At 38.0% G+C, this 24,843-nt stretch overlaps 1 protein-coding gene across 10 annotated transcripts in view; it reads left to right on the forward strand.

The window, feature by feature from the left end:
* The window catches only part of LOC116623243 (zinc finger protein 573), a 61,173-nt gene extending 37,367 nt beyond the window's left edge, over window positions 1–23,806 (forward strand). Inside the window, exons 1-6 of one of the 10 annotated variants that reach the window (XM_032390204.1) lie at window positions 5,347–5,594; window positions 11,068–11,150; window positions 11,916–12,054; window positions 12,938–13,064; window positions 15,339–15,437; window positions 21,443–23,806. In XM_032390204.1, the coding sequence (XP_032246095.1) occupies window positions 12,944–13,064; window positions 15,339–15,437; window positions 21,443–22,980 (1,758 nt within the window). In that variant the 5' untranslated portion in view covers window positions 5,347–5,594; window positions 11,068–11,150; window positions 11,916–12,054; window positions 12,938–12,943 and the 3' untranslated portion in view covers window positions 22,981–23,806. The other 9 variants (XM_032390201.1, XM_032390203.1, XM_032390212.1 and 6 more) reach the window with 9 other exon arrangements.
* Window positions 23,807–24,843: the final 1,037 nt, after the last annotated feature.

The raw sequence follows: 24,843 nt of genomic DNA on the forward strand, positions 1-24,843 counted from the left end.
TAATATTACACTATATGTTAACTAACTGGAATGTAAATAAAAACTTGTGGGGGGAAAAAAGGAAAAAAAAGAAAAATCTTAGCCACATGCCTTTTGATTGAAGGGCTATAAAGTTAATTTCTAAAATGGTTTGTAACCTTTTAAGCAAGGTGTATTTTGTAGCTGTTTCCTCATTATCTGTTTAGGCATTTCCTTGTGAGGAAATGTACCCCCTTCATAAATATCATTTCCTAAAGATGCCCACTGCTTTTGAAAGTAGTGTCTGCCTTTAACAGTTTGTTATTCCATTTTGGTTATTTGATCATGCCTCCTGCCTTATTTTTCTTTTATTTTTTATTTTTTATTTTTTTAGATTTTTTTTTTTATTTCTTTATTTGAGAGAGAATGAGAGAGAAAGCACATGAGAGGGGGGAGGGTCAGAGGGAGAAGCAGACTCCCCGCCGAGCAGGGAGCCCGATGCGGGACTCGATCCAGGGACTCCAGGATCATGACCTGAGCCGAAGGCAGTCGCTCAACCAACTGAGCCACCCAGGCGCCCTGGATTGGGTTTTTCATGAGATTTCAGTCATCTGAAGGATCGAGTCCAGGTGGCTCACTCACATTGGCTTCTGGCACAGAGAAAGAGTGTCAGGAGAAAGCCATCCTCATCCACAGTGCACCTGATTTACATGAGGAAATCCTGGTCTGCCTTCAGCTCAGGTCATGATCCCAGGGCCTTGGGCTCGAGCCCCGCATCGGGCTCCCTGCTCCTCAGGAAGCCTGCTTCTCCCTCTCCCACTCCCCCTGCTTGTGTTCCCTCTCTCCCTGTCAAATAAATAAATAAAATCTTTAAAAACAAAACAAAACAACTGACAAAAAAACCCCAATTTATACTCAGAGGACCAGTGGTTGTGTTTTAAGAAATATATCCACAAATTCTTTGAAACTGCACCCTTCAAAACTGAAGCCTCTCTCTTGCTGCATTCCAGGCCACCTGAAAATCTGAGTAAGTATGTCTGCTTCTCACAGTTTCTGTGGATCAGGAATTTGGGAGCAGATATGTGAAGGAGTTCTGGCGCCAGGTATCTCATGGATTGAAGATCTCAAAGAGATTGATGGGGGTTGGAGGATCTGCTTTCGAAGATGGCTTCATTTTGTGGCTGATAAGTTCATCCTGGCAAGTTATTTCCTCTCCAGGGGGACCTCTCCATGTGCTGCTTGAGTGTCCTTGTGACAGGATAATTGGCTTTTCTCAGAAGTGATCCTATAATCTAGCCTTGGCAATCACTTCTGCCTCATCCTCCTGATTAGCAGTAAGTAGGTCAAGTCCAGCCCACATCCACCAGTCGTCCTTTCATATTAATCTTGTCTGCTCCAAAATTATGTTAACTTTCTTTTATAAGTATTTAACTGGTATATAATTTTTATCATCTTTTTCATTGCCACTTCTCTTTCTCCTTAAGCTTTAGATGTGACCCTTTTAACACCTACACCCAGATTTTTATTTTTATTTATTTTTTAAAGATTATATTTTTTAAGTAATCTCCACACCCAAAGTGGGGCTTGAACTCACAACCCCAAGATCAAGAGTAGCACGCTCCACCTACTGAGCCAGCGAGGTGCCCCCATTTTAATTTGTTTTTAATTAATTTTTTTTGATGCAGTGTTCCATGATTCACTGTTTGCGTATAACACCCAGTGCTCCATTCAATACGTGCCCTCTTTAATACCCATCACCAGGCTAACCCATTCCCCAACCCTTAATTTTTTTTAACAGGAGGAAAAAAACCCAAAGTTTTATTTTGTGCAGTGCAGGCTCAATAATGAAATTGAGACCTCCTTAATTTTTAAATTGATGTTTAATGGAATTAATCCATTTAATTTACCAATGATTATTGACAAACATGAATCATTTTTAGTTGCCTAATGTTCTTTCTGTTTTTCTCTTAATTTCTTGTTTTCTTTCACATTTACCTATTCTTTCTTGATCCATTTTTTTTTCTTTTATCACTTCGGAAAATTTTTACTCGTTTGATTCTGCAGGCTGTTAATGTAGAAATATAACAAGCATTTTAACTTAAGAAAGTCCAAATTTAATTAATACTTACAGTTTTCCACACACCTGACATTTGTTAGAATTCTTCAATTTCAGGGGCACCTGGGTGGCCCAGGTGGTTAAGCTGGACTCTTGATTTTGGCTCAGGTCATGATCTCAGTGTCCTGAGATGAGCCCCAAGTGGGGCTCCTCACTGGGTGTGGAGCCTACTTAAGATTCTCTCTCCCTTACCCCCTGCCCCTCTCATCCTGTACCCGCGTGTGTGTTCTCTCTCTAAAAAAAAAAAAAAAAAAGCTTCAATTTCAACCTGGCACCTCCACCTACTGCCAGGTGGTGGCTGTCGGTGTAAAAGGCACCCTATCAATGGTTGTAAGGCCCTTTAGGCTCCCCAGCCAGATGTCACCCCAACCCGGATCTGGGCAAGCCTGTGCAGGGGAGAGGAAAAGGCAAGGATGATGGCTTCAGGTAAGCAGTAGATGCTGCCATCAGCTTGGTGTTGGACCAGATCAGCTCGTGTCTGGACCACCTGGAAGAGAACCTCTACCTCCATGTCTGTCTCCAGGAGCTGCCTGAGTCCAACTGGCAGACATGCCTTGAGTTCCAGCCCAGCTCGGGGAGGCCCCTAGGCTCTGCTAGCCCCCAGCCAGGCCCCAACCCTTCCTCTCTGGGCTAGGCTTTGGCCCTGGGCACTCAGTACCTGACTTAGATACCTTTTCAGGGTCAGACCTACAGGTCCTCTGGTAGGTCTGCCTGCCTGGGCCACCCTTCTGGTACTCCCCTTGGCATGCCTGGGCCAGCCCCCACCACATGGCATCCCCTCCTGGGGCCAGGTATGAGCCTGCAACCCACCCACCTTGCCTGCCTGTCTAATTCCTGGGCACTCCCCACTCTGCGCAGGCCTTGAGTGTCTACATTAAGCAGGTCTCAAACACCAATGAATTAAAAAATAAAAAAATGTTTGCACTTCAATCCTCCCTTAAAAGTTGCTATTATGTAGTTCCTTGATACTTTTTCCTTTAATTTTTTTCAGGTTTTTTTTTTTAAGATTTTTATTTATTCATTTGAGAGAAAGAAAACATGAGTGGAGGGGAGAGGCAGAGGGAGAAGGAGAAACAGACTCCCCATTGAGCAGGGAGCCTGACTCGGGGCTCCATCCCAGGACCCTGAGATCATGACGTGAGCTGAAGGCAGACGCTTAACCGATTGAGCCACCCAGGTGCCCCCCTTTTATTTTTAATTGAACAAATTAGACATTATATTAGCAGTTCACACAGTAAATAGTAAGATATATACAGGTAATACAGTAGGAATAGTTTGCACATTTTATAAATATTTTATTTTTTATTTTCTGTTTTCTATTTTCTGTTGAATTATTTTCTGCCTTCATCTTTATTTCCTTCTTTCTGCCTTTTTTTTTTTTAAACTAATCTCTATACCCAACATGTGGCTCCAACTCACCACCCTCAGATCGAGTCACACACTCTACCTACCCAGCCAGTGCGGCACCTCTGCTTTATTTTTAGTTTGCCCTTCTTTTATTGAAATCTTTCTTTTTTCCCCTTTGTCCCCCCATTTTAGAAGCAAGTCAATCTGTGTAGCCCATCCTTAAGAAAGAGTTACACATTCCGGAATTTTTACGGTCAATTACAACATTTTTAAAAAAATTGTGATTAAAGGGGATGCATTGGGCTCCCTGCTCAGTAGGTAATGATATTTTTCTGATATATAAAGAGGAGTCCAATGATGCTAATGAAGAGAATGTGGTAGCCTATGAAAAAATATAAAGAAAATGAAGAGAAAGAGGCTGCTGAGAACGGTTTTAGAAATGGTAGATGTATAGGATTACTCAGGAGATTCACGGGCGATAAATCTAAGAACTGATTTAATGGAGGAGAGAAGTGATTGAAGGAAACCAGAATATGTCACCTCCAAATAGGCCTCTTTGACATAAAAGTTACTTTGAGCTGAAGGCAATTAAGAAGCTACAAACCCAGAAAGAACCCCTTTTCTGCCTAAGGGCAAAAAAATTATTTTGCAGGAGACTTTTCTCACCCCAGAGAGGGCATCAGAGGAATCTGCAAACAAACCCTACTCCATTTGTTTCCTCTTGTATATTTACCTTCCCACAGTTTGCTGCTCTTGGAAGCCTAAAACTGCTTTCTTTGTCCTGTCATTTCTCTATAAACTTATTGTTCTTTGTTGAAGATGCTATATAATCTGGAATTCTAAGCCACCAATTTGAGTTATTTTTGTTTTAGATTTCTCGCAGGTGATACCTGCTGCCCACCATGATAAGCTGTTTTTCTGCTGTTAATCTTGTCTTTTATTACGGGGGTCTCAGCCAGCTGCTCAGAAAGGTAGAAGGAAAATTATTTTTCCTCCCCTACATGATCAAGAAGTTCTTAGGTTGTGGCTTCACTATCTTTTTTGACTACTTTATTGGTATTTGTGAATGATTAATTTTTTTAGTCTTTGTTCCTTTTTCTCTTAGGGTATTGACCAATATTTTAAGTGAGAGAGACATTAAATTAATACCTGTTTGTCCATTTAATCTGTTATAAATATTTCCCCCAAATTCATAGATGTTGTTTTTATTTTTGCTTTATTTACTTATACTATTCAAATATTTTTGATATTTATACATAACCATTAAGATTTACAAATAACGATTATGTGAAGGTTCTCTCTCTCTCTCTCTTTCTCTGATTTCTCCCCTTGCTTATGTTTAGAAAATCTGTAGCCTAAACCAAAATAATAAAAATATTTACAAGATATTTCTTCAGATCGTTTTTTGGCCACTTCTAATTATTCAGTCCATCTTTAATGTTTCTAAGGATGAAGACCGCAATGGCAGGCGAGAATTCTACCACTGAACCACCCATGCACCCATTGAAGAACGCAATGGAATGAAGAATGTAAAGTCACCTGTATACTATGTTAGTCATTTACTTAACACTTCGTTGGACACGCTAGACCTTTTCCTATAGTATAAAAGTTAAGATTTGCATACATTACTGAACAGGTTGTCTTTATTTCAGGGGACACAACAGACTCAGCATCCCACGTTCAGGGGCTCCACCCAAGCAAGCACACCATGGTCTTCGGGGCCACATCGCTGATTCTACAGGGCGGACCCTCACACACACGCCTGAGGCCTCCGAAGAGAAGAGCTCCGCAGAGCCCTTCTCAGAACTCCCTGGTCCGGGACCAGCCGGACTCGCCTTCACTCGGCAAGGACAGCCGCTGCACGCGCCCTTCGCCTCAGGTCCCGGCCTCCAGCAGGTCGGTGATTTGCGCTTGCGCACGCTCAGGCCGCGCGGCCACTCCCAGAAGTCTCCGGGGCTCGGGAGCGGGGCTGGCCGCTTTACTTCGGGACTTTTACGACCCTGCGCTCCGGGTCCCACGGTGCGCGTGGTGACTGGGACCTCGGGCTCTTTTTGTGTGTCTCCTGTTGGGCGCCGCGCGTGAGTGGCCCCAGTGTGAGGAAGACGTCCTTGTGGGTCGCCGCGGAAAAGGCTCTGCGGACGTAGCGTGGAGCCCGCGTGGACGGCGAGTGGCGGTGAGAGTGGGAGCCGGGGGCGCGGGTGCCGGTCCCCTCAGGCCTGTGGGTGCTCGAGCCGCAGAGGAGGGTGCTTGTGTCCCTGTGAGAAAGACGGGAAGCGTGTGTGTTTGTGGGAGGCGGAGCTGGGGTGCAGAGGTAAGACTAGGCGAGGTGCGTGGTTGCCCTCGTATGACGGAGACGTAAGGTGCGTGTCCTTCGTCTGAGCTTCGGTTGTGGTGAGTGGCTCTGGGACCGGTGGCTCTGGGTTCGCTGCCGCTTTCTCCACCTTCTTGCCAGCCACGTATGACTACCACCTGGCGGGAAACCATATACTGAGCCCTCCATGGAGGATTTTGGTAAGAAGGTATAGACCAGCTGTTAGGACGGGAGATTTAGATCATGAATTACCCCTGAGACAGGCTTCTAGGAACGTGTGGATAGGGAGACTCCAAGAATGGTATTCCTTCCCGGGACTGTCCTTCCTGGGAGTTTTCTGGGATTCATTTACATACTTGAGAATGTCAGCATTCTCTTAGCCCTAAAGGAAGGAACCACATGTGAACAATCTTTCTTCATTATGGTTAATATGTATGAGGTCACAGCGGATGTAGCCATGGAGGGTAGAACATAAATGCTCAGCACTGTAGTGACTCTGATTATTCCCCTTCAGGTTTCTGTAGTTAAGAAGAAATGAAAATATGAGGTTGTGACATGTGTTTACAATTTAAGGGACTGAGCCAGAATTCAAGTGTCCAAGACCAGAATTCTTAACAAGGGTCCTTTGTATTTATGGGTGTAGATAATTGCTGCGTATATTTGGAAACTTTCATTTTCCAAGGGTGTATGTAATTCAAAAAATTTACACCTGGTTTTATCTAGCATCAAAAATTGTTATGCGTTGGTACAATTTTGCACAAAATTAGTGATCAGGATAATGGGAATGGTTGACAAAGCCCATGACATCAATGAGAGATTATTATGCAGATGATACAATTTCTGTTTATAAAAATTAGTCATTATAAGGAAAGAGACTGTTATCTAATGAAACCATAAATATTTGTGGAGATAGTATTCAAGAAAATTTTAGGGGTGCCTGGGTGGCTCAGTTGGTTAAGTGGCAGCCCAGGTCATGATCTCAGGGTCCTGGGATTGAGCCTCATGTCAGGCTCCCTGCTCAGCAGAGGGTCTGCTTCTTCCTCTCCCTCTGCCCCACCCCCTGCTGTTATGCGTGCGTGCTTTCTCTCTCTCTCAAATAAATAAATAAAATCTAGAAAAAAGAAAAATTTAAATTATATATGAAGTTCATTTTTAAAAATAGAATTTTGTAAAACCCTTTTGGGAGGATTGTATCCAAAATGATATTTTAATTGGTTATTCAGAGAAGAATGGAAGGTATGTAGTCATATTTATTGGACAGTTTCTGTGTACTCAAAAAACTTTTCTGCCTATTTTACATACATATTCTCATTAACCTGCAAAGGCCATTTCCCTTCTGTTAATGGAAAAATCTTTATAGTAAAATGTATCTGATTATTTCTGTGTAGTACAACTAAAGGCTATTAAAGAACAGGTAAGTGGTAGTTGTTTCAATCACTGATTTCTCATGGTAGGCCTAGTATGTACAGATTTTTTAAATTTTTATTTTTTTTAAGATTTTATTTATTTGTCAGAGAGAGCACAAGCAGGGGGAGGGGCAGGCAGAGGGAGAAGCAGGCTTCCCACTGAGCAAGGAGCCCGGTGCAGGACTCAATCCCAGGACCCTGGGATCATGACCTGAGCCAAAGGCAGACGCTTAGCCTACTGACCCATCCAGGCATCCCAGTACAGATTTTTTTAAATGATGAAAATATAGCCTCTGCCATTAACAGTGACTTAAAACAATTTAAATACTTTTGAATATCTTTTTGTTGTATTTATTATAATAGAATTAATGCAGACTTATTGCAAAAGAAATTAATGTCCTAAGAAATTTAAGAACAATATCTCACTGCCTAAAAATAATCACTTTTAATATTTGGTGTATGTGTTTCCAATTTATATGTGAACATTTCTGTGTGGCTTTGTTTTGGCAGAACATAATTGGTGAAATAAAATACACAGAGTTCTACTCTTAGTTTGAAAAAGAAATCTAACCCATTCATGGGTTTTCTTGTACCTCTGTTTGTTAGGGAGGAGGAAATGCCAGGGATCTCCTTCTTTGAAGAACATTCAATTTTCACCTTTTAGATATTAGGAATGTTGCTCAAAATCTTATTGTGGCACCAAATTACTAAATAATACATCCTTTCATAATTAATAATTTAGGCAGTGGCATGTGCCTGTAGTTCCTGCTACTTGGGAGGCTGAGGCAGGAGGATCACTTGAGCCCAGGAGTTCTGTGCTGTAGTGCACTGTGCCCATCGGGTGTCTGCAGTAAGCTTGGCATTGATACAGAAGACTACTGTGTTGCCTGTGAACTGGTCCAGGTCAGAATCAGAGCAAGTCAAAACTCCTGTGCTGATTATAATTAATAATTTACAGATTTAAGGTTACTTTCTGAGAAAATAGCACTAAATTCTAATTCTAGGTGTCTGGAACGTACAAATAATATTTCCAAAGATAGTTTTTATAACAGAAAATAAAGAGTGTAATATAAATCCCCCTATTATGCAGAATAAGATTTACTCATTTGTTAAGATTGCATTTTATCACATCCTGATTATAGGTGTAGATATAGATAATATATATATATTTAATATATACCCTTTATCAGTCCTCAGCAGCCATAGAGAGCAAGAAGAACTCCATTCAGCATCATAAATACGCTTGTGTGTGTTTATATAGCTGCTGGGGAGTGAGGAAAGGGACATACTGTCTTTTCCTGTCTGGTAATCTCTCTGTCTCTCTCTCTCTCATTACTAATGATTTTATCAAGAAGAATTATATTTTTTCAAAGATAGGAACTGAAATTTTTAAAAGTAAAGAGAAAGCCCAAGTAGCACAAATTTTCTATGAGAAAAACATAATGCAGCAGAATTAATTTCCATGTATAATAATGGATTAAGGGTCGTGTAATGACTTTCACTTTCAGTAGTGATAAATAATTTATATCAGCCATCTTATACTTTTTAGTGTTTATATAGATTGTCTTGTTTATTCTTCAAAACCGTCATATGTGGTAGGTAATACTCTTAACCTTTCTTTGCTGAGTTTGTAATAAACAGAGGCACTGAGGTAATATTAACCCTCACAGCTTAAAGCTCATTTTCAATTCCTATAAGTCTGACAATAGAGCCTGTGTTCTTAATGTCAACAGAATATCACCTCCTACATTATGCATACCATTTAAAACCTGTCTTCTTCACTGAGTTAATATTGTTTTCCATCATTTCATATGGATTATTAATGAAGCCACAATACCATATTGCAGACCGTAATATGTTTAACCTGTTGGCTTCTGTGAGAAAGTTATGTTTTTAATTTTTGGTTATCAAAAATTATTTTCTGGGGGCGCCTGGGTGGCTCAGTTGGTTAAGCGACTGCCTTCAGCTCAGATCATGATCCTGGAGTCCCAGGATCAAGTCCCGCATCGGGCTCCCTGCTCGGCAGGGAGTCTGCTTCTCCCTCTGACCCTCCCCCCTCTCATGTGCTTGCTCTCTCTCAAATAAATAAATAAAATCTTTAAAAAAAAAAATTATTTTCCGATGAACATCCTTGTGCACATGCCCTACATATTTCTAGTTATTTCCTTTAAAAATTTCCCAGAAGTGGAATTTTGTGGTTAAAAAATATCAAGACTTTTTAAGTGCCTACAATATGCTAAACCTAGGAATTTTTGGCTTTGGAGTATTACAATCCTGGATAGCCATAGTTGGCTTTCTGGAAAACGCTTATTATCTAAAATGAGGTAAAATCTGAATAGAAATAATTGTAAGGCAGTGTGTGGTGAAGACCACTGGAGAGATTTAGGTGACCTATTTTGTGAATACAGGAAAGACACACCAGTATATCTACAGCAACAGTCAGGATATAAACAAAATATACCAATTTTATGGAATATCTATGGAAATAATTGTATTTTGTGCTGTGACTTTTATACTCACAGTTTTCCTTCTAATTTTGTTAGATGTAAAGTAAAACTAATAGGATATCAATTCAGTTGCTGTCTGGGGGACATGATGGCTTAGCTGACAGGTTTAGAAACCAAATAAACCCTTCTGTCAAGAAGACTTCAAATAAAGCTGTATGAGAGCATCATCAGTTCATACAAGACATTATACAGAGACTGCTTCCTATTTCTTCTAGACAGAACTCCATCATACCTGAGAAGAAATGATAGCATGAGTTCAGATAGTGGGATCCAAAGGAAACAGACAGAAGATAAGCTGTTCAGTAAAATAGACTAACTTTAGATAACAAAGGACTTTCTTGAATTCTCCTTTTTGGATATCTTCCTGTTAATAAATAAAGAAAAAACACACATATATTTCAAGTTAATCTATGGTCATTGTTATAGTAATTATGAAGTACACTTTTAAAAAAAAAATCAAGAAAGGGGTGCCTTGGTGGCTCAGTCAGTCAAGCATCTGACTCTTGATTTCAGCTCAGGTCATAATCTTAGGGTCCTGAGATGAAGCCCCGAGTCGGCTCTGTGCTCAGCAGGGAGTCTGCTTGATTTTCTCCCTCTCCCCCTTCCCACTGTATGCTTGCTCTTTCTTTCTCTCTCAAATAAATAAATCTTAATAAATTCATACATACATACATACATACATACATACATAACAAAAGAAAAAACAAGATCAAAATTAAAAACACTTGTTGGATGGTCCCATAACCTTCCAGGCTTTTTTATCTATTGATTTCAATTGTCCGTTTCTCTGCCAGTTTTTCTCTACACTGATTGATATATTCTTAGGGTGTTTTTTTTTATTATATTGGTCAATCTAATTATTCTTGACAGTATATCTGGAATATTTCTCATATCCTTAAATATTTTTCCCAACTTCACATTTGATATCTACTTTGTATTGTAGTACAATGATGGTTTGTCATATATTCAGTAAGATTTGCTAGACTTAACATACTGAACACTGATGTTCCATCTCCAGTGTCTTAACCAACTTCACTCAGTTCCAAAGCCACGAGAGTTTCTCATTAAAATGACGTAGGCTCTTTTCAGTCTCAGATGAGAAGGGAGAGGATCAAAATAAGACTGCACTGCCCATTCTTGGGTCTGCATCTGTCTCACCAAAGTGATGCAGTGGCCAGAGAACTTCTGCTGACATTTGTAGGTCTGATTTTAATGCAGATATGCTTCTGTTCTATGACTTTGTTCATCAGAGACCCCTGGGATTTGGGGAAGGAAATGGCCTTATCTAGAATCCTAATCTCCCCCAAATTATGTGTGATGGATAGTAGGTTTGGAACCTGGAGTGGAAGATCCTAACATTAATTTATGTTCTGTTGGGAACACTAAAGCAAAATCGGTCTCAAGGTCTTTCTCTTCTCCCAGCTCTGGCTTTCTGGATCTGTGCTTTTCTGTTAGAGGAATCGTGAGGACTGATCCGCTCTTGCAGGTCTAAAACCATGGCCCATGTAAGTTGGTGTTTCTCTCCTTCTTGAAATATGTGTGGTTTTTTTAGATCATGTGAGTATTTTCATTAATTTTTTTGAAGTTTACTACCAGCAGAAGTCCTGTCCAATAACCTTCTTCCCATCTTTTGTTCCAGTGAAATGTGATACTAGATGACCCAGCATCCTCTCTATGTGACCTGTTGTAAACTAACTAGTGTTTATGTTATTACTGTGAAATTATTCAACCTGTCTTAAGTGTGCATTCTTTTATCAAGGGCAGTGATGGAGTAGTGGAGGAGATATGTCCTTTAAAGGTTTATGTTACGTGAGGTTGTTCTATAGTGTGGACAGATGGATACAATGGTTGTATTCGACCATCCATGAGAAGACTTTGTAATTTTCCAGACTTGAAATTTACAGATAGATAGGATAGAAATTTGGTATTGAATGACTTAAGTCTCAGTGTAGAGTAAAGTCTCATAATTTGTGTGGATTAGTATATAATTGTGATTTGCAAACTGAGTCATAGACTTTGGGAGGAAATCTCTGAGATAAATATGAAGACTGTTCTGTTGTTGGATGAGACATATTGAGTTTAGGTGATATCTGTATAATTCATCATCCTTCTTCAGTATTCTTTAACTCAATGTATTAGTTATCTATCGTTGTGTAACAGACTACCCCAACACTTAGCAGCTCAAAGCAGTAAACATTTATCTCACAGTTTCAGTGGTTTGGTAATCTGGGCATGGCTTAGCTTGCTCTCCTGTCTGGATCTCTTACAAGGCTATCAAGGTCTTGGTGAGGCCTGAAGTCGTCTTAAGGCCAACATTAGGTGTATCTGCTTCCAAGCTCACTCACCTGGGCTTTGACAGGATCCAGTTGCTCATGGGCTGTTGACTGGAGGCCACTCTTGGTTAAGCAGGTGAGACATCAAAAGAGGGCAGGCAATGTGGAAATCATAGTCTTTTGTAATCTGTCAGAAGTAACATTTCATCACTTTAGTCATATTCTATTTATTAAAAGCAAGTCACTCAGTTCAGCTCATACACATGTGAAGGAGAGTACACAAAGGCATAAATACCAGAAGATGATCATTGGTAACCTAAGTAGAAGCTACCTACCATACTCAGCATAAGCTAGGTGTTCAATGACAGATGGTAGATGGCAACAAGAAAATTATATGTCATCATAAGTAGTAGGTGAACACAGAATCACAGAATTGGGGAAGACCTTATAAATATGATACATCCTACCTGTATAAATGATTAAATCCAACATATCCATAAATTATGTCATGTGCCAGAAAGTACATGGGTTTGTCAAAACAAGAAAAAATATTTATGGTAAGATCCCACATAATGAAGTATTTAATGCTTGAGGGAATTCTTAATTTTATATAAACCTTATTTTCTAAAATTGAGACTTCCTACTACATTTTGAAAAATATTTGATTAAATTTTCTCTTCTCTAAAAAGCAAAAATTTTCTTCAGCAACCCATGTTTACTGAGAGTTTATGTTACAGATAACAATCAAACATGGTTGAATTCATTATTTAATAGTCAGTGGTTATTATTTTATCTAGTCTCAAGTGATTCAAATATTTAGGAATATTTTGTCTATTCTGGCAGGCTTCCTCAAAAATATGTATATATTCTGCTTCAGTCCCCTCCTGTGTTACAGATTTTTAGCCTACATACTTGCTATATTGCTTTCTTCATGCAATGCAGTCTTTATCTCCTCTCCTTCCATCTTCAACAAAATATTTCTCTAATTTCTCTAGTAATACATGGGTTTGCCATTTCAGAGATCTATGACATTCAGGGATGTGGCCATAGACTTCTCTCAGCAGGAGTGGGAATATCTTGACTCTCTTCAGAAGAACTTGTACCGGGATGTGATGATGGAGAACTATGATAACTTGGTTTCATTGGGTATGTTTATCAGCGTCTAATGATTTAGGATAATTTAGAGTCTGTTCTTTAAGATATGTATTTTTTTTCCACTGTGATTTTTAGGGCTGCTTTTAGGGAACTAGTTATATTTTTTTGTTATTTTTTCCCAAAGAAATGGTTTGAGCTTTGTCAGTTTGGAAATTGCCCCTCCATTAAATATTGTTGGGGAAGAAGGATTTTCCTTTACCCTTCAGGATTCTTCTAGCTGGTCTAAGAATTAAACTGACATGAGACAGAGTAACAGGAGGAAAAAAAGTTTATGTGTACACAGAGTCCTCAAATGAAGAAATCAGGCAGTTTTTATACTTTTTAGACAAGGAGACAACAAATCTGTGGAGAATTGACAGGACAAAGAAAACTTATGTTCAGAATTTCAATTAGTAAGTAATCTTAACCGGAATTTGGGCTGCAGTAGTAAATTAGTAAAAAGTTACAAGGGTAGTTAACACAGCCTTCTCAGCTTTAAGTTCTCTATATTTGTTATAAGGATGTCTCTTTATCTCCTGATACAGGGAGGGTACCTTCCATTAGGAGATTTATTTCCTGCTTTCTGAAGACAAAGTGGGGATCATAGTGTTCTTCTTGCATTTAACTTTTTATTTTTTTAAGTAGGTTCCATGCCCAGTGTGGGACTTGAACTCATGGCCATGAGATTGAGAGTTTCATGCTCTACCAACTGAGCTAGCCAGTTGCCCCTGCATTGAACTTTTAATTTAAAATAATCAATAAAGGGGGGTGGCTCAGTCAGTTAAGTGTCTGTCTTCGGCTCAGGTCATGATCTCAGAGTCCTGGGATCGAGCCCCACGTTGGGCTCCCTGCTCAGCAGAGAGCCTGCTTCTCCCTCTCCTGCTCCCCCTGCTTATGCACTCGCTCTCTCTCTGTCAAATAAATAAATCTTTAAAAAAAAATAATAAAATAATCAATATGCCGGAGTGCTGGGGTGGCTCAGTCAGTTGAGCACCTGACTCTTGGATTTGGCTCAGGTCATGATCTCAGTGTCATGAGATCAAGCCCCATGTCAGGCTCCGTGCTCAATGGGGAGTCTGCTTGAGTTTCTCTCCCTCTCCTTCTGCCCCTCCCCAACTTGCACGTGCTCACTCTCTCTCTCAAATAAATAAATCTTAAAAAAAAAAAAAAATATGCCGGAGCGCCTGGGTGGCTCAGTCATTAAGCGTCTGCCTTTGGCTCAGGTCATGATCTCAGGGTCCTGGGATCGAGCCCTGCATCAGGCTCACTGCTCAGCAGGAAGCCTGCTCTCCCTCTCCCACTCCCCCTGCTTGTGTTCCCTCTCTCGCTGTCTCTCTGTCAAAAAATAAAATAAAATCTTTAAAAAAAAAAAAATGCCAAAGTAGCACATTTTGGGATGGTCTGCCCTTGGCCTCTACAACATCTTTATCTTCCCTGTCCTTCAGTGATATTCATATCCCCTCTGGTCTTAAGTTGCCTCCCTTCCTTTATGAATAAGGTCTTGTTTAGAATTCTCTAGTGCTTATTATATAACCATTGTTAAAGGATTCACGTTTCCTATTTCTTTATGCTCAGAATGTCTATAGATACTCAATTATATTATCTACTTGAAGGTTAATCAGCTTGACACAGGGTCCTGAATTGCTCTTATTGCCCTAAAAGAGCCTCTATAGTTTAAATAGCAGTGGATTAGATAAATGGAACTCATTGAAAACTGAGACATACACATTTTATTTCATAAGAAATTCTGTTTTGTGATTGGAAGTTGTAATCTATGAACATTACATTAAAATGGAATGAATATCTTATAGCTAGCTCTTCTTGTATACTCTTGTAAAACAACAATATCAGTAAAAGTGTTACTGTTCTTAGTATGTAATAGACAATGCTCTGAGCACTTTATATATATATATGTATATCAACTTGTTTGATCCTCCTAACAGCCCTGTTCACATTTTTCAAGTGAGAATACTGAAGCACTGGGTTTAAGTGACTTTCCCAAGGTCAGACATAGCTGGAAGGTCAAAGACAAGAATTGAACGAAGACTCCACATTTTGTATTTTAAACTATGGTATTATGCATACTCTCAAGAAAAAGAGGATTTATGAGTGTATTTTAAAAAACAAAAAAAACCTTATTATACTTGATTTCTTGTTCTTTAGTTCCTTTACCCTCTCTTCTCAAAAATCTTATTCAATATCATTTTGACCTTTAGTTTGTTATTATAATTTTAACCAAGCAACATTTTGTTCTACATCATGTGGCATTTTTTTTTTCTTTGTAAGCAGGACATTCCATTTCTAAGCCAGATGTGATTACATTATTGGAGCAAGGAAAAGATCCCTGGATGGTTGTGAGGGAAGACACAAGAAGATGGTGTACAGGTAAGTATGAGCAAGTCAAGCTATGGGAATATATCTGTGTAGGTAAAAGCTAAGTGGTCAAGGAGGAGACACACACTTGAAATGTTGGTTGGAAAACTCCATTAACATTAGAGAAAATACTTGTGATCTAGAGGGGAAATATATGCTGTGCATGAGCTACCCAGTGAATTTCATCTTCACCTCATAAACTACTCCCTTTTGTTACTCTTCTCATATTTCCCTCCCAGTTCGGTAATGGGCACTTTCGTTCTTCCTCATGCACCATTTTATCTGTATTTTGGACTCAGCTGCTCTCCAGGTCCTCTTGTGCACTTAGATTTGTATATGTGGTTTCACTGTCTAAAAATAAATACATTTCTATATCTGGCTAATAAAATGGAGTTTATAGTATATTAGGGAAAACATAAACATATAAACAAATAAGTAGGTAAATAACCTCACATGATGAAATATAGTATAAAGGAAACTAAGGACAGGACAAATTTCGGTGAGGTAAGATGGTCAGGAACATTTTCCTGAGGAGGTAGGATGTGCAGGGTAAGGTCCCAGGCGATTTGAGCGCAAGAGGAAGAACATTCCAAGAAGAGCAAACAACAAATGCAAAGGCCTGAAGGTGAACATGAGTGTTGTGTGTTCAGGAGCAGCAGGTAGATCAGAGCAGAGTTATTGAAGAGTGACTAACAAAACAAAGTCAGTATGTTATGGGGGATCAAATGTAAGGTGTCGTGATTCATTAAGAGTTGTACTTGTTTTCCAAGATTATTTGTAGAGCTATGATTTGGTTAAATTTTTTATATCCTTTATTTTCAAAAATTAAACTTTTTTATTAATTATGAGACTTATACAGAAATCTAGATAAAATAACCATTAAGTGATTAGTTATTCACTTCCTCTCATATACTTTTTATATATTTCTTAATTTTTATTTAAAAAAAATTTATCCTAATATTAATCTATTGGGAGTTTTTTTCTTTATAGGTTAGTATTCTGAAATCATTTTTTCTTTATCTCTATTCCTGAACTCTATCACTTCATTTGTCAGTTTTTCTAACTCTGATTTATGTTGTTTTTTCATTTCACATAGCATTTTCTTAAAATCAGAACACTTAATATTGTTAAGATGGCAGTACTACCCCAAATCCCATCAGCTTATTTGTAGAAATTCACATTCTGATCATAAAATTCATATGGGTATGCAAGGGATTCAGAATAGTAAAAAAAAATCTTGAAAAAAGTGGGATTCATATTTTCCAATTTCAAAACTTACTACATACCAAAACTTAAGGGATGCTTTGAAAACACTACTAAGAAGGATGTTTATAGCTGTAAATGCGTATATTAGAAAGAAAATTCTCAAATCAACAACCTACCTTCATTACCTCAAGGAACTAGGTAAAAAAAAGAATGAACTAACCTCAGAGATAGTAGAAGAAAGAAAATAATAAAGAATAGAGGAGAGATAAACACAGTAGAGAATAGAAAAACAATAGGAAAAAAATCAATGAAACCAAGAGTTGCCTTTAGAAAGATCAACCACAGTGAGAAAACGTTAGCTAGATTGACTAAGAAAAGGGAGAAAAGACTCAGCTAAAATCAGAAATGAAAGAAGAGACTGTAAACAATTGTATGCCAACAAACTGGGAAACCCAATGAGATCCTGACTTAATAGAAAATCTAAACAGACACACTAGTACAGAGATTGAATCAGTAATCAAAAATGAACAGACACATGCAGAGATGCTCAACATCACTCATCATCAGGGAAATACAGAACTACACCTGTCAGTTGGCTAAAATTAACACAGGAAACAGCAGGTGTTGACGAGGATGTGGAGAAAGGAGAACCCTCGTACACTGTTGGTGGGAATGCAAACTGGTGAAGCCACTGTGGAAAACAGTATGGAGGTTCCTCAAAAAGTTAAAAATAGCACTACCCTGCAATCCAGCAATTGCACTACAGGTATTTACCCAGAGGATACAAACATACTAATTCGAAGGTGTACATGCAACCTGATGTTTATAGCAGCATTATCAGCAATAGCCAAATTATGGAAAGAGCTCAAATGTCCATCAACTGATGAATGAATAAAGAAGATGTGGGGTGGCACAAACAATGAATCATGGAACACTACATCTAAAACTAATGATGTAATGTATGGGGATTAACATAACAATAAAAAATGAAAAAAAAAAGAAGATGTGGGGGGTGTGTGTGTGTGTCTACAATGGAATATTACTCAGCCATCAAAAAGAACGAAATCTTGCCATTTGCAACGACATAGATGGAGCTAGAAAGTATTACGCTAAGTGAAATAAGTCAGAGAAAGACATACCATATGATTTTACTCATATGTGAAATTTAAGAAACAAACGAACATAGAGGAGAAAGGAAAGGAAAACCAAAAAATAGACTCTTAACTATGGAGAACAAACTGATGGTTACTGGAGGGGAGTAGTTGGGGGGGATGGGTTAAATAGGTGATGGGTATTAAGAAGGGCACTTGTGATGAGCATTGGGTGTTGTATATAAGTGTTGAATCACTAAAATCTACACCTGAAACTAATATTACACTGTATGTTAAATAAGTGGAATTTATTTATTTATTTTATTTATTTATTTATTTATTTTTTAAATATTTATTTATCTGAAAGAGAGAATGGGAGACAGAGAGCATGAGAGGGGGAGGGTCAGAGGGAGAAGCAGACTCCCCGCTGAGCAGGGAGCCCGATGTGGGACTCGATCCCGGGACTCCAGGATCATGACCTGAGCCGAAGGCAGTTGCTTAACCAACTGAGCCACCCAGGCACCCTAAATAAGTGGAATTTAAATAAAAACTTGGAAAGAGAAAAAAACCTAACAAAAAACCCTGCTAAACAAAGAATTAACACCAATTCCCCTCAAACTTTTCCAAAACACTGAAGAGGAAGGAACGCTCCCAGACTTACTCTGAGGCCAGCATTACCCTGATACCAAAGCCCGGCAAATCCAGTGCAAGAAGAAAACCACAGGTCAGTGTTCCTGATGCATATTGAGGCAAAAGTTCTCAACAAAAATACTAGCAAACAATTCAGCAGCACATGAAAAGGATTGTATTTATTTCTGGAATGCAAAGATGTTGCAATATATAAAAAGCAATGCAATACACATTAACAGAATGAAGGGGAGAAAAGCCACACGATTATCTCAATGTAGAAAAAGCATTTAACAAAATGTAATACTTCTTATGATAAAACAAGAAACCAGGAATAGAAAGAAACTGCCTCACCATAATAAAGGCCATCTATGTTATTCCACAGCTAACCTCATACTCAGTGGTAAAAGACTGAAAGCACTGGTTTTGCTGCATCCATAAGTTTGGTATGTTCTGTTTTCATTTTTATTTATCAAGATATTTTCTAATTTCCCTGTAATTTCTTTGTTGTCCCATTGGTTATTTAAATGTATGTTATTTAATTCCAACATGTTTGTGTATTTTCTAGTTTTCCTTCTTCTGATTTTTAATTTTGTTCCTTTGTGATTGGAAAAGACACTCTCATTTCAGTCTTTTAAATCTTATTGATAGTTGACTTGGGTCTATGTGGTCTATCTTGGAGAATGTTCCATGTGTACTTGAGAAGAACATGTATTCTGTTGTATGTAGAATACACATGTATGTCTCTTAGGTCCAGGTTGTTTAGACTGTTGTTTAAGTCCTTTGTTTCCTTATTGATCTTCTGTCTGGTTTTTCTTTCCATTATTGAAAGTACAGTATTGCTATTATATTTTAGCAAGTAATCAAAGCAGTAAGTAGGCTCCACACCCAATGTGGGGCTTGAACTCACAACCCTGAGATTAAGAGTTGCTTGCTCTATCTACTGAGCCAGTCAGTCACCCTTCCAGAGATATCTTCTTTGGTTTAGTCTAATTACTGACCTCAAGTGTTTGAGTTTTTTTATTTTGCCAAGCATTTTTAGTTGATATCAGTCAGAGAGGGAGACGACTATAAGGGATTTACACCACTATGATAGAACTAGAACTTCTTCAATTAAAGAGTTATTTAATGGTGAAATTATTTTTCATTTATTTTCCCTTATATCATTGTGGACTCATTTTTTAATTATATTGTTTATATTTATCACATTTTTATACTATTTTCACAGTGTTGGTCAGTCACACTTCTGTAAGTCTGACATTTTCATTTCTTTCTTTCATTCTTTTTGGCATAAGATTTCTAAGCTTACCTTTTTTGCCCTGTTCCAAACTGTTTAACCATGCTGGATCTATATAAATGACATTGATATTTTGAAATGATAATTTAGGAGTTAAAGAATACTCATTACAACTATCTTTTTTTACAACACTTTCTATTCTATTGCACTTGGTCTGTTTAAGCTTTCTCTTCTTAGTGATTTTTTTGAGGAATTTTGATGAATTTTTCTAGAAGTATTAGTGATGTATTCAAAGTATTCATAATATCAATAAAATTCATTTTAGTTTTGCATTTTCCCCTTAATCATTTCTTTTTTTTAAGATTTTATTTATTTATTTGACAGAGAGAGACAGCGAGAGAGGGAACACAAGCAGGGGGAGTGGGAGAGGGAGAAGCAGGCTACCCGCTGAGCAGGGAGCCCGATGTGGGGCTCGATCCCAGGACCCTGAGATCATGACCTGAACCGAAGGCAGGCGCTTAACGACTGAGCCACCCAGGCGCCCCTCCCCTTAATCATTTCTTTCTTATTTTTTTATTTTTACCACTTTTTTGTTGGTTTGGCTAATGTTGACTTCTTGATTTTTAAAGCACCAGCTCTTTAGTTTACTTGTTAAGACTACACTTTTCAACTCATTACATTGTGCTCTTAATTTGTTTTTGTTTTTTTTTTTCTTTCCTTTACTGTTTTTTTTTTAAGTTTTGGAATTGACTCCTTTGAACTCATTTATTTCTTCCCTTTTAATGGCAATAATTACTAAAGTCTTTGAATTCTCTGAATGCTCAAATTGAATGCCCCAAATGCAGGTATGTACTTATTTTCTCTGTTGTACCCTTTCGGTTTTTTATTTCCATACTTACCCAGTATTTATTCTGGAGAGGATATTTCCATTTCCTATCAAATGTATTTTGGTTTTCTGATATTGTTACTAATTCCTATTGTTACTTGTTTTTGGAGAGAAAGTGTTTGTATTATCTCAGAGTTTAGCACATACCATACTCTACTCACAAGGTAGTATTTCTTGCCCCCAAGTGTCTTCCCACTTGTTCAGCACACATAAATTTAATCAAGATATTCCTTCATATTGGTTGTTATTCTGCAGGCTACATCTGTTCATTCTTTTTCACATATTTCCTGAAACTCTTTTTCCAGATTCCTTTACTGTATAGTTCAATTTCACTTTTCCTCAAAGTACCCAAATGCTCAGAATTCCCTGTGATTTTCATTAGGGTGTATACCTAGTCCCTGTCTGAAAATTCATTGACAGACTTATAGGAGTTAATAGAATGGTCAATCTTGGTTAAAAGGGAAAGTGAGAGAGGACCTGAGAAAAGATATGAAGGAATAAAACAGATGGAACATTTGTAGAATGTGTACTTAATAAGAAAAAGCTCAGTGAAGATAAATAAACAAGAACTCTCATTATTTTATTTAAAATGAGATCAAAGAAATGCACACATGGCTATGCATTGGAGGGAATGACCACAATATTTATATTTTAGGGGAAAATTTTAATTGCAGATTAAAAGATTTAATTGCAGATTAAAAGATCCAGTATAAAAAATAGTTTTTAATATATTTATATTTTGTATGGAAACTGATACTGGAGAGAATACATTAAATTATAGTAACATGTAATGAGTTATGGAGACACTATCAGTAACTATGGCAAACTGTACAGCTGATTTTAGAGTTCTCTAAAATACTCATCTCTAATGGGTCATGTTTTTAATGTTTTTTAATTTTTAAAGAAATGTACTATAAAACAGTCACTTATTTTGTCCAGGAAAACAAAATGTTTTTCTCCTTTCTTTTAGATTTGGAGTCAAGATGTGAAATAATCAGCTGTGACAAAGTACACATTTATAAAAAACATTCGTCTTTTACTCTACATCAGAAAATTCATACTAGAGAGAAACCCTATGAATGTGACAAATGTGGGAAGGCCTTTAGTCGACATACAGACCTTACAGTACGTCAGAGAATTCATACTGGTGAGAAACCCTGTGAATGTGAGCAATGTGGAAAATCCTTTAATCGTGCATCCAACCTTCTGCAACATCAGAGAATTCATACTGGTGAAAAACTTTATAAGTGTGAGGAATGTGGAATGACATTTAGTCGTAGGATAGACCTTAGAGTTCATCAGAGAATTCATACTGGTGAGAAACCCTATGAATGTGAAGAATGTGGGAAGGCCTTTAGTCGTGCCTCACATCTTACTCAACATGGGAGAGTTCATACTGGTGCGAAATCCTATGTATGTAATGAATGTGGGAAGGCCTTTAGTCAGGGTGGAAGACTTAGAATACATCATAGAATTCATACTGGTGAGAAACCCTATGAATGTAAGGAATGTGGGAAGGCTTTTAGTCAAGCCTCTCATCTTGTGCAACATGACAGAATTCATACAGGTGAAAAACCCTATGAATGCCATGAGTGTGGGATGACCTTTAGCCGTGGTATAGATCTTAGAGTACATCATAGAATTCATACTGGGGAGAAACCCTACAAATGTAAGGAATGTGGGAAGGCCTTTAGTCGTGCCTCAAATCTTGTTCAACATGAGAGAATTCATACTGGGGAGAAGCCCTATGAATGTAAGGAATGTGGGATGACGTTTAGTCGTGGTTATCAGCTCATTCCACATCAGAGATTGCATATTGGCATAAAACCCTACGAATGTAATGAATGTGGGAAGGCATTTAGTAATGCTTCAGCACTTATTCAACATGAGAGAATTCATACTGGTGAGAAACCCTATAAATGTAAAGAATGTGGGAAGGCCTTTATCCATGGTGGAAGCCTAAGAATGCATCACAGAATTCATACTGGTGAGAAACCCTATGAATGTAAAGAATGTGGGAAGGCCTTTAGTCGCACCTCAAACCTTGTCAGGCATGAGAGAATTCATACAGGTGAGAAACCATATGAATGTAAGGAATGTTGGAAGGCCTTTAGTCATATTGAAAGCCTTAGAGTGCATCATAGAATTCATACTGGTGAGAAACCCCATGAATGTAAAGAGTGTGGGAAGGCTTTTAGTAGCGGCCATCAACTAATTGTACATCATAGATTTCATACTGGTGAGAAGCCCTATGAATGTAAGGAATGTGGGAAGGCTTTTAGTGTGTATGGACGACTTACTCGACACCAGAGTATTCACAGTGGTGAGAAGCCTTTTGAATGTAACACATGTGGGAAGTCTTTTAGGCTTAGTTCAGGTCTTAAAGTACATCAGAGAATTCATACTGGAGAGAAGGCTTATGAATATAAGGACTGTGGAAAGGCATATATATGCAGTAGAGAATGCATAGTACATCAACTTTATAACGCTGAGAAACAGTGTGAATGAAAGGAATGTGGGAATGATTTTAGATATGATTCAGTTCTTATAAGGCATTAAATTATACTAGTGAGAACTCAAAATGTAATGTTTGGAACTTTTTCATTATGATTCAAATATTCATATTAAGAAATTTATAATGTATTTTTATATAATATAGAGAAGCCTTTATTAGCATTTCTCTATTTATGGATTGTCAGAATATTCATAATGGAGAAAAGTTTAGAGAATGTGGAAGTGCCCTTGTTTTTTATGCTTTATTTATAAAAGCTCTCCAGCCCTAGTTATTGTTAAATTTGAGGAAATTCATACCACAGAAAACCCCTGTTGACCTAACGAGTATGCAAGAACCATAGTGATTGCCATTTGATTCTTTACAGCCTGTATGACATTGGGCAAGATATTATATCCCTATGGGAGTCATTTGTAAATGGTGATAATAGTACTTGCATTATAGTGCTGTTTTTGGAATGTAGAAAACTTGGAAAACCACCTTAAACATAGTCTCTGTTCAGTAAGTATTAGATACTATTTTTTAGATACTATTTTTAATATTATTATTTGTATTATTAGTGAACTATTAAGAGATCAAGTCAATATGAGTGTAATGAACTTAGAAAAGCTTTATTACTTATGTAATTACTTATGCCTTTTTGAATTTTAAGTAATTTTTTTTCTGGGCAAAATCTAGTAGAATATGAAAGTCATGAGGATTTAAAACATGAGTTTTATTGGAGGACTGACACATTCGTTTACATACTGTGGATGCTTTCATACTTCTCTGGCAGAGCTGAATAGTTGCAATGGATGCTGTGTGGCTCACAAAGCCTAAAATATTTACTGTCTGGTTCTTTTTCTTTTTTAATGTTCAGTTAACCACTGTATAGTACATAATTAGTTTTTGATGTAGTGTTCAGTGATTCATTACTTAAGTATAACACCCAGTGCTCATAAGAGCACATGCCCTCCTCAATACCCATCACCCTATTACCCCCTCCCCCCACCCTCCTCCCCTCTGAATCCCTCAGATTGTTTCTCGGGGTCCATGGTCTCTCATGGTTCATCTCCTTCTCTGATTCTCCCCCTTTGGCTTTCCCTCCCTTCCCCTATGGTCCTCCGTGCTATTGCTTATGTTCCACATATGAGTGAAACCATATGATAATTGTCTTTCTCTGCTTGACTTACTTCACTTAGCATAATCCCCTCTGGTTCTTTACAAAAAAATTTGCCAGTTCCTGTTTTAGAGTAATATCCCCACCATTTTTTCAGTACTTTGGATTTTTGTAGAGTACAAGAAAGTTGTCTTACTGAATGGCCCCACCTTCTGGGTTTTTTAAATTATTTCCTTGTGGGTCATTTATCCTTTCTTCTATCTGTAATAGTTTATTTATTTATTTATTTATTTATTTTTAAGATTTTTTATTTATTTATTTGAGAGAGAGAGAATGAGAGAGAGCAAGCACATGAGAGGGGGGAGGGTCAGAGGGAGAAGCAGACTCCCTGCCGAGCAGGGAGCCCGATGCGGGACTCGATCCAGGGACTCCAGGATCATGACCTGAGCCGAAGGCAGTCACTCAACCAACTGAGCCACCCAGGCGCCCTATCTGTAATAGTTTAAATTCAAAGTTAAAATAAGAGGTTTCATTGAGTCAATGTTGTGAACATTAAAAAGCATACAATGTTGAGTTTTCCCACTACTAATGATGCTGGATGTTAACACTGGTTATAGTGGTGACTGCTAGATCTCTCCATTGTAGAGATCCATTTTATAGTTATTAATTTGTATGGTAATATTTTATCACCTCCTTTTACAAATTGATCATCTCATGTCCAAGTTCTGAATTAAATAGAAAATTGAATCAGGTCCTATTC

The sequence above is a fragment of the Phoca vitulina genome, unplaced genomic scaffold (assembly GCF_004348235.1).
Source record: "Phoca vitulina isolate PV1807 unplaced genomic scaffold, GSC_HSeal_1.0 scaffold58, whole genome shotgun sequence".
Lineage (NCBI taxonomy): Eukaryota > Metazoa > Chordata > Mammalia > Carnivora > Phocidae > Phoca > Phoca vitulina.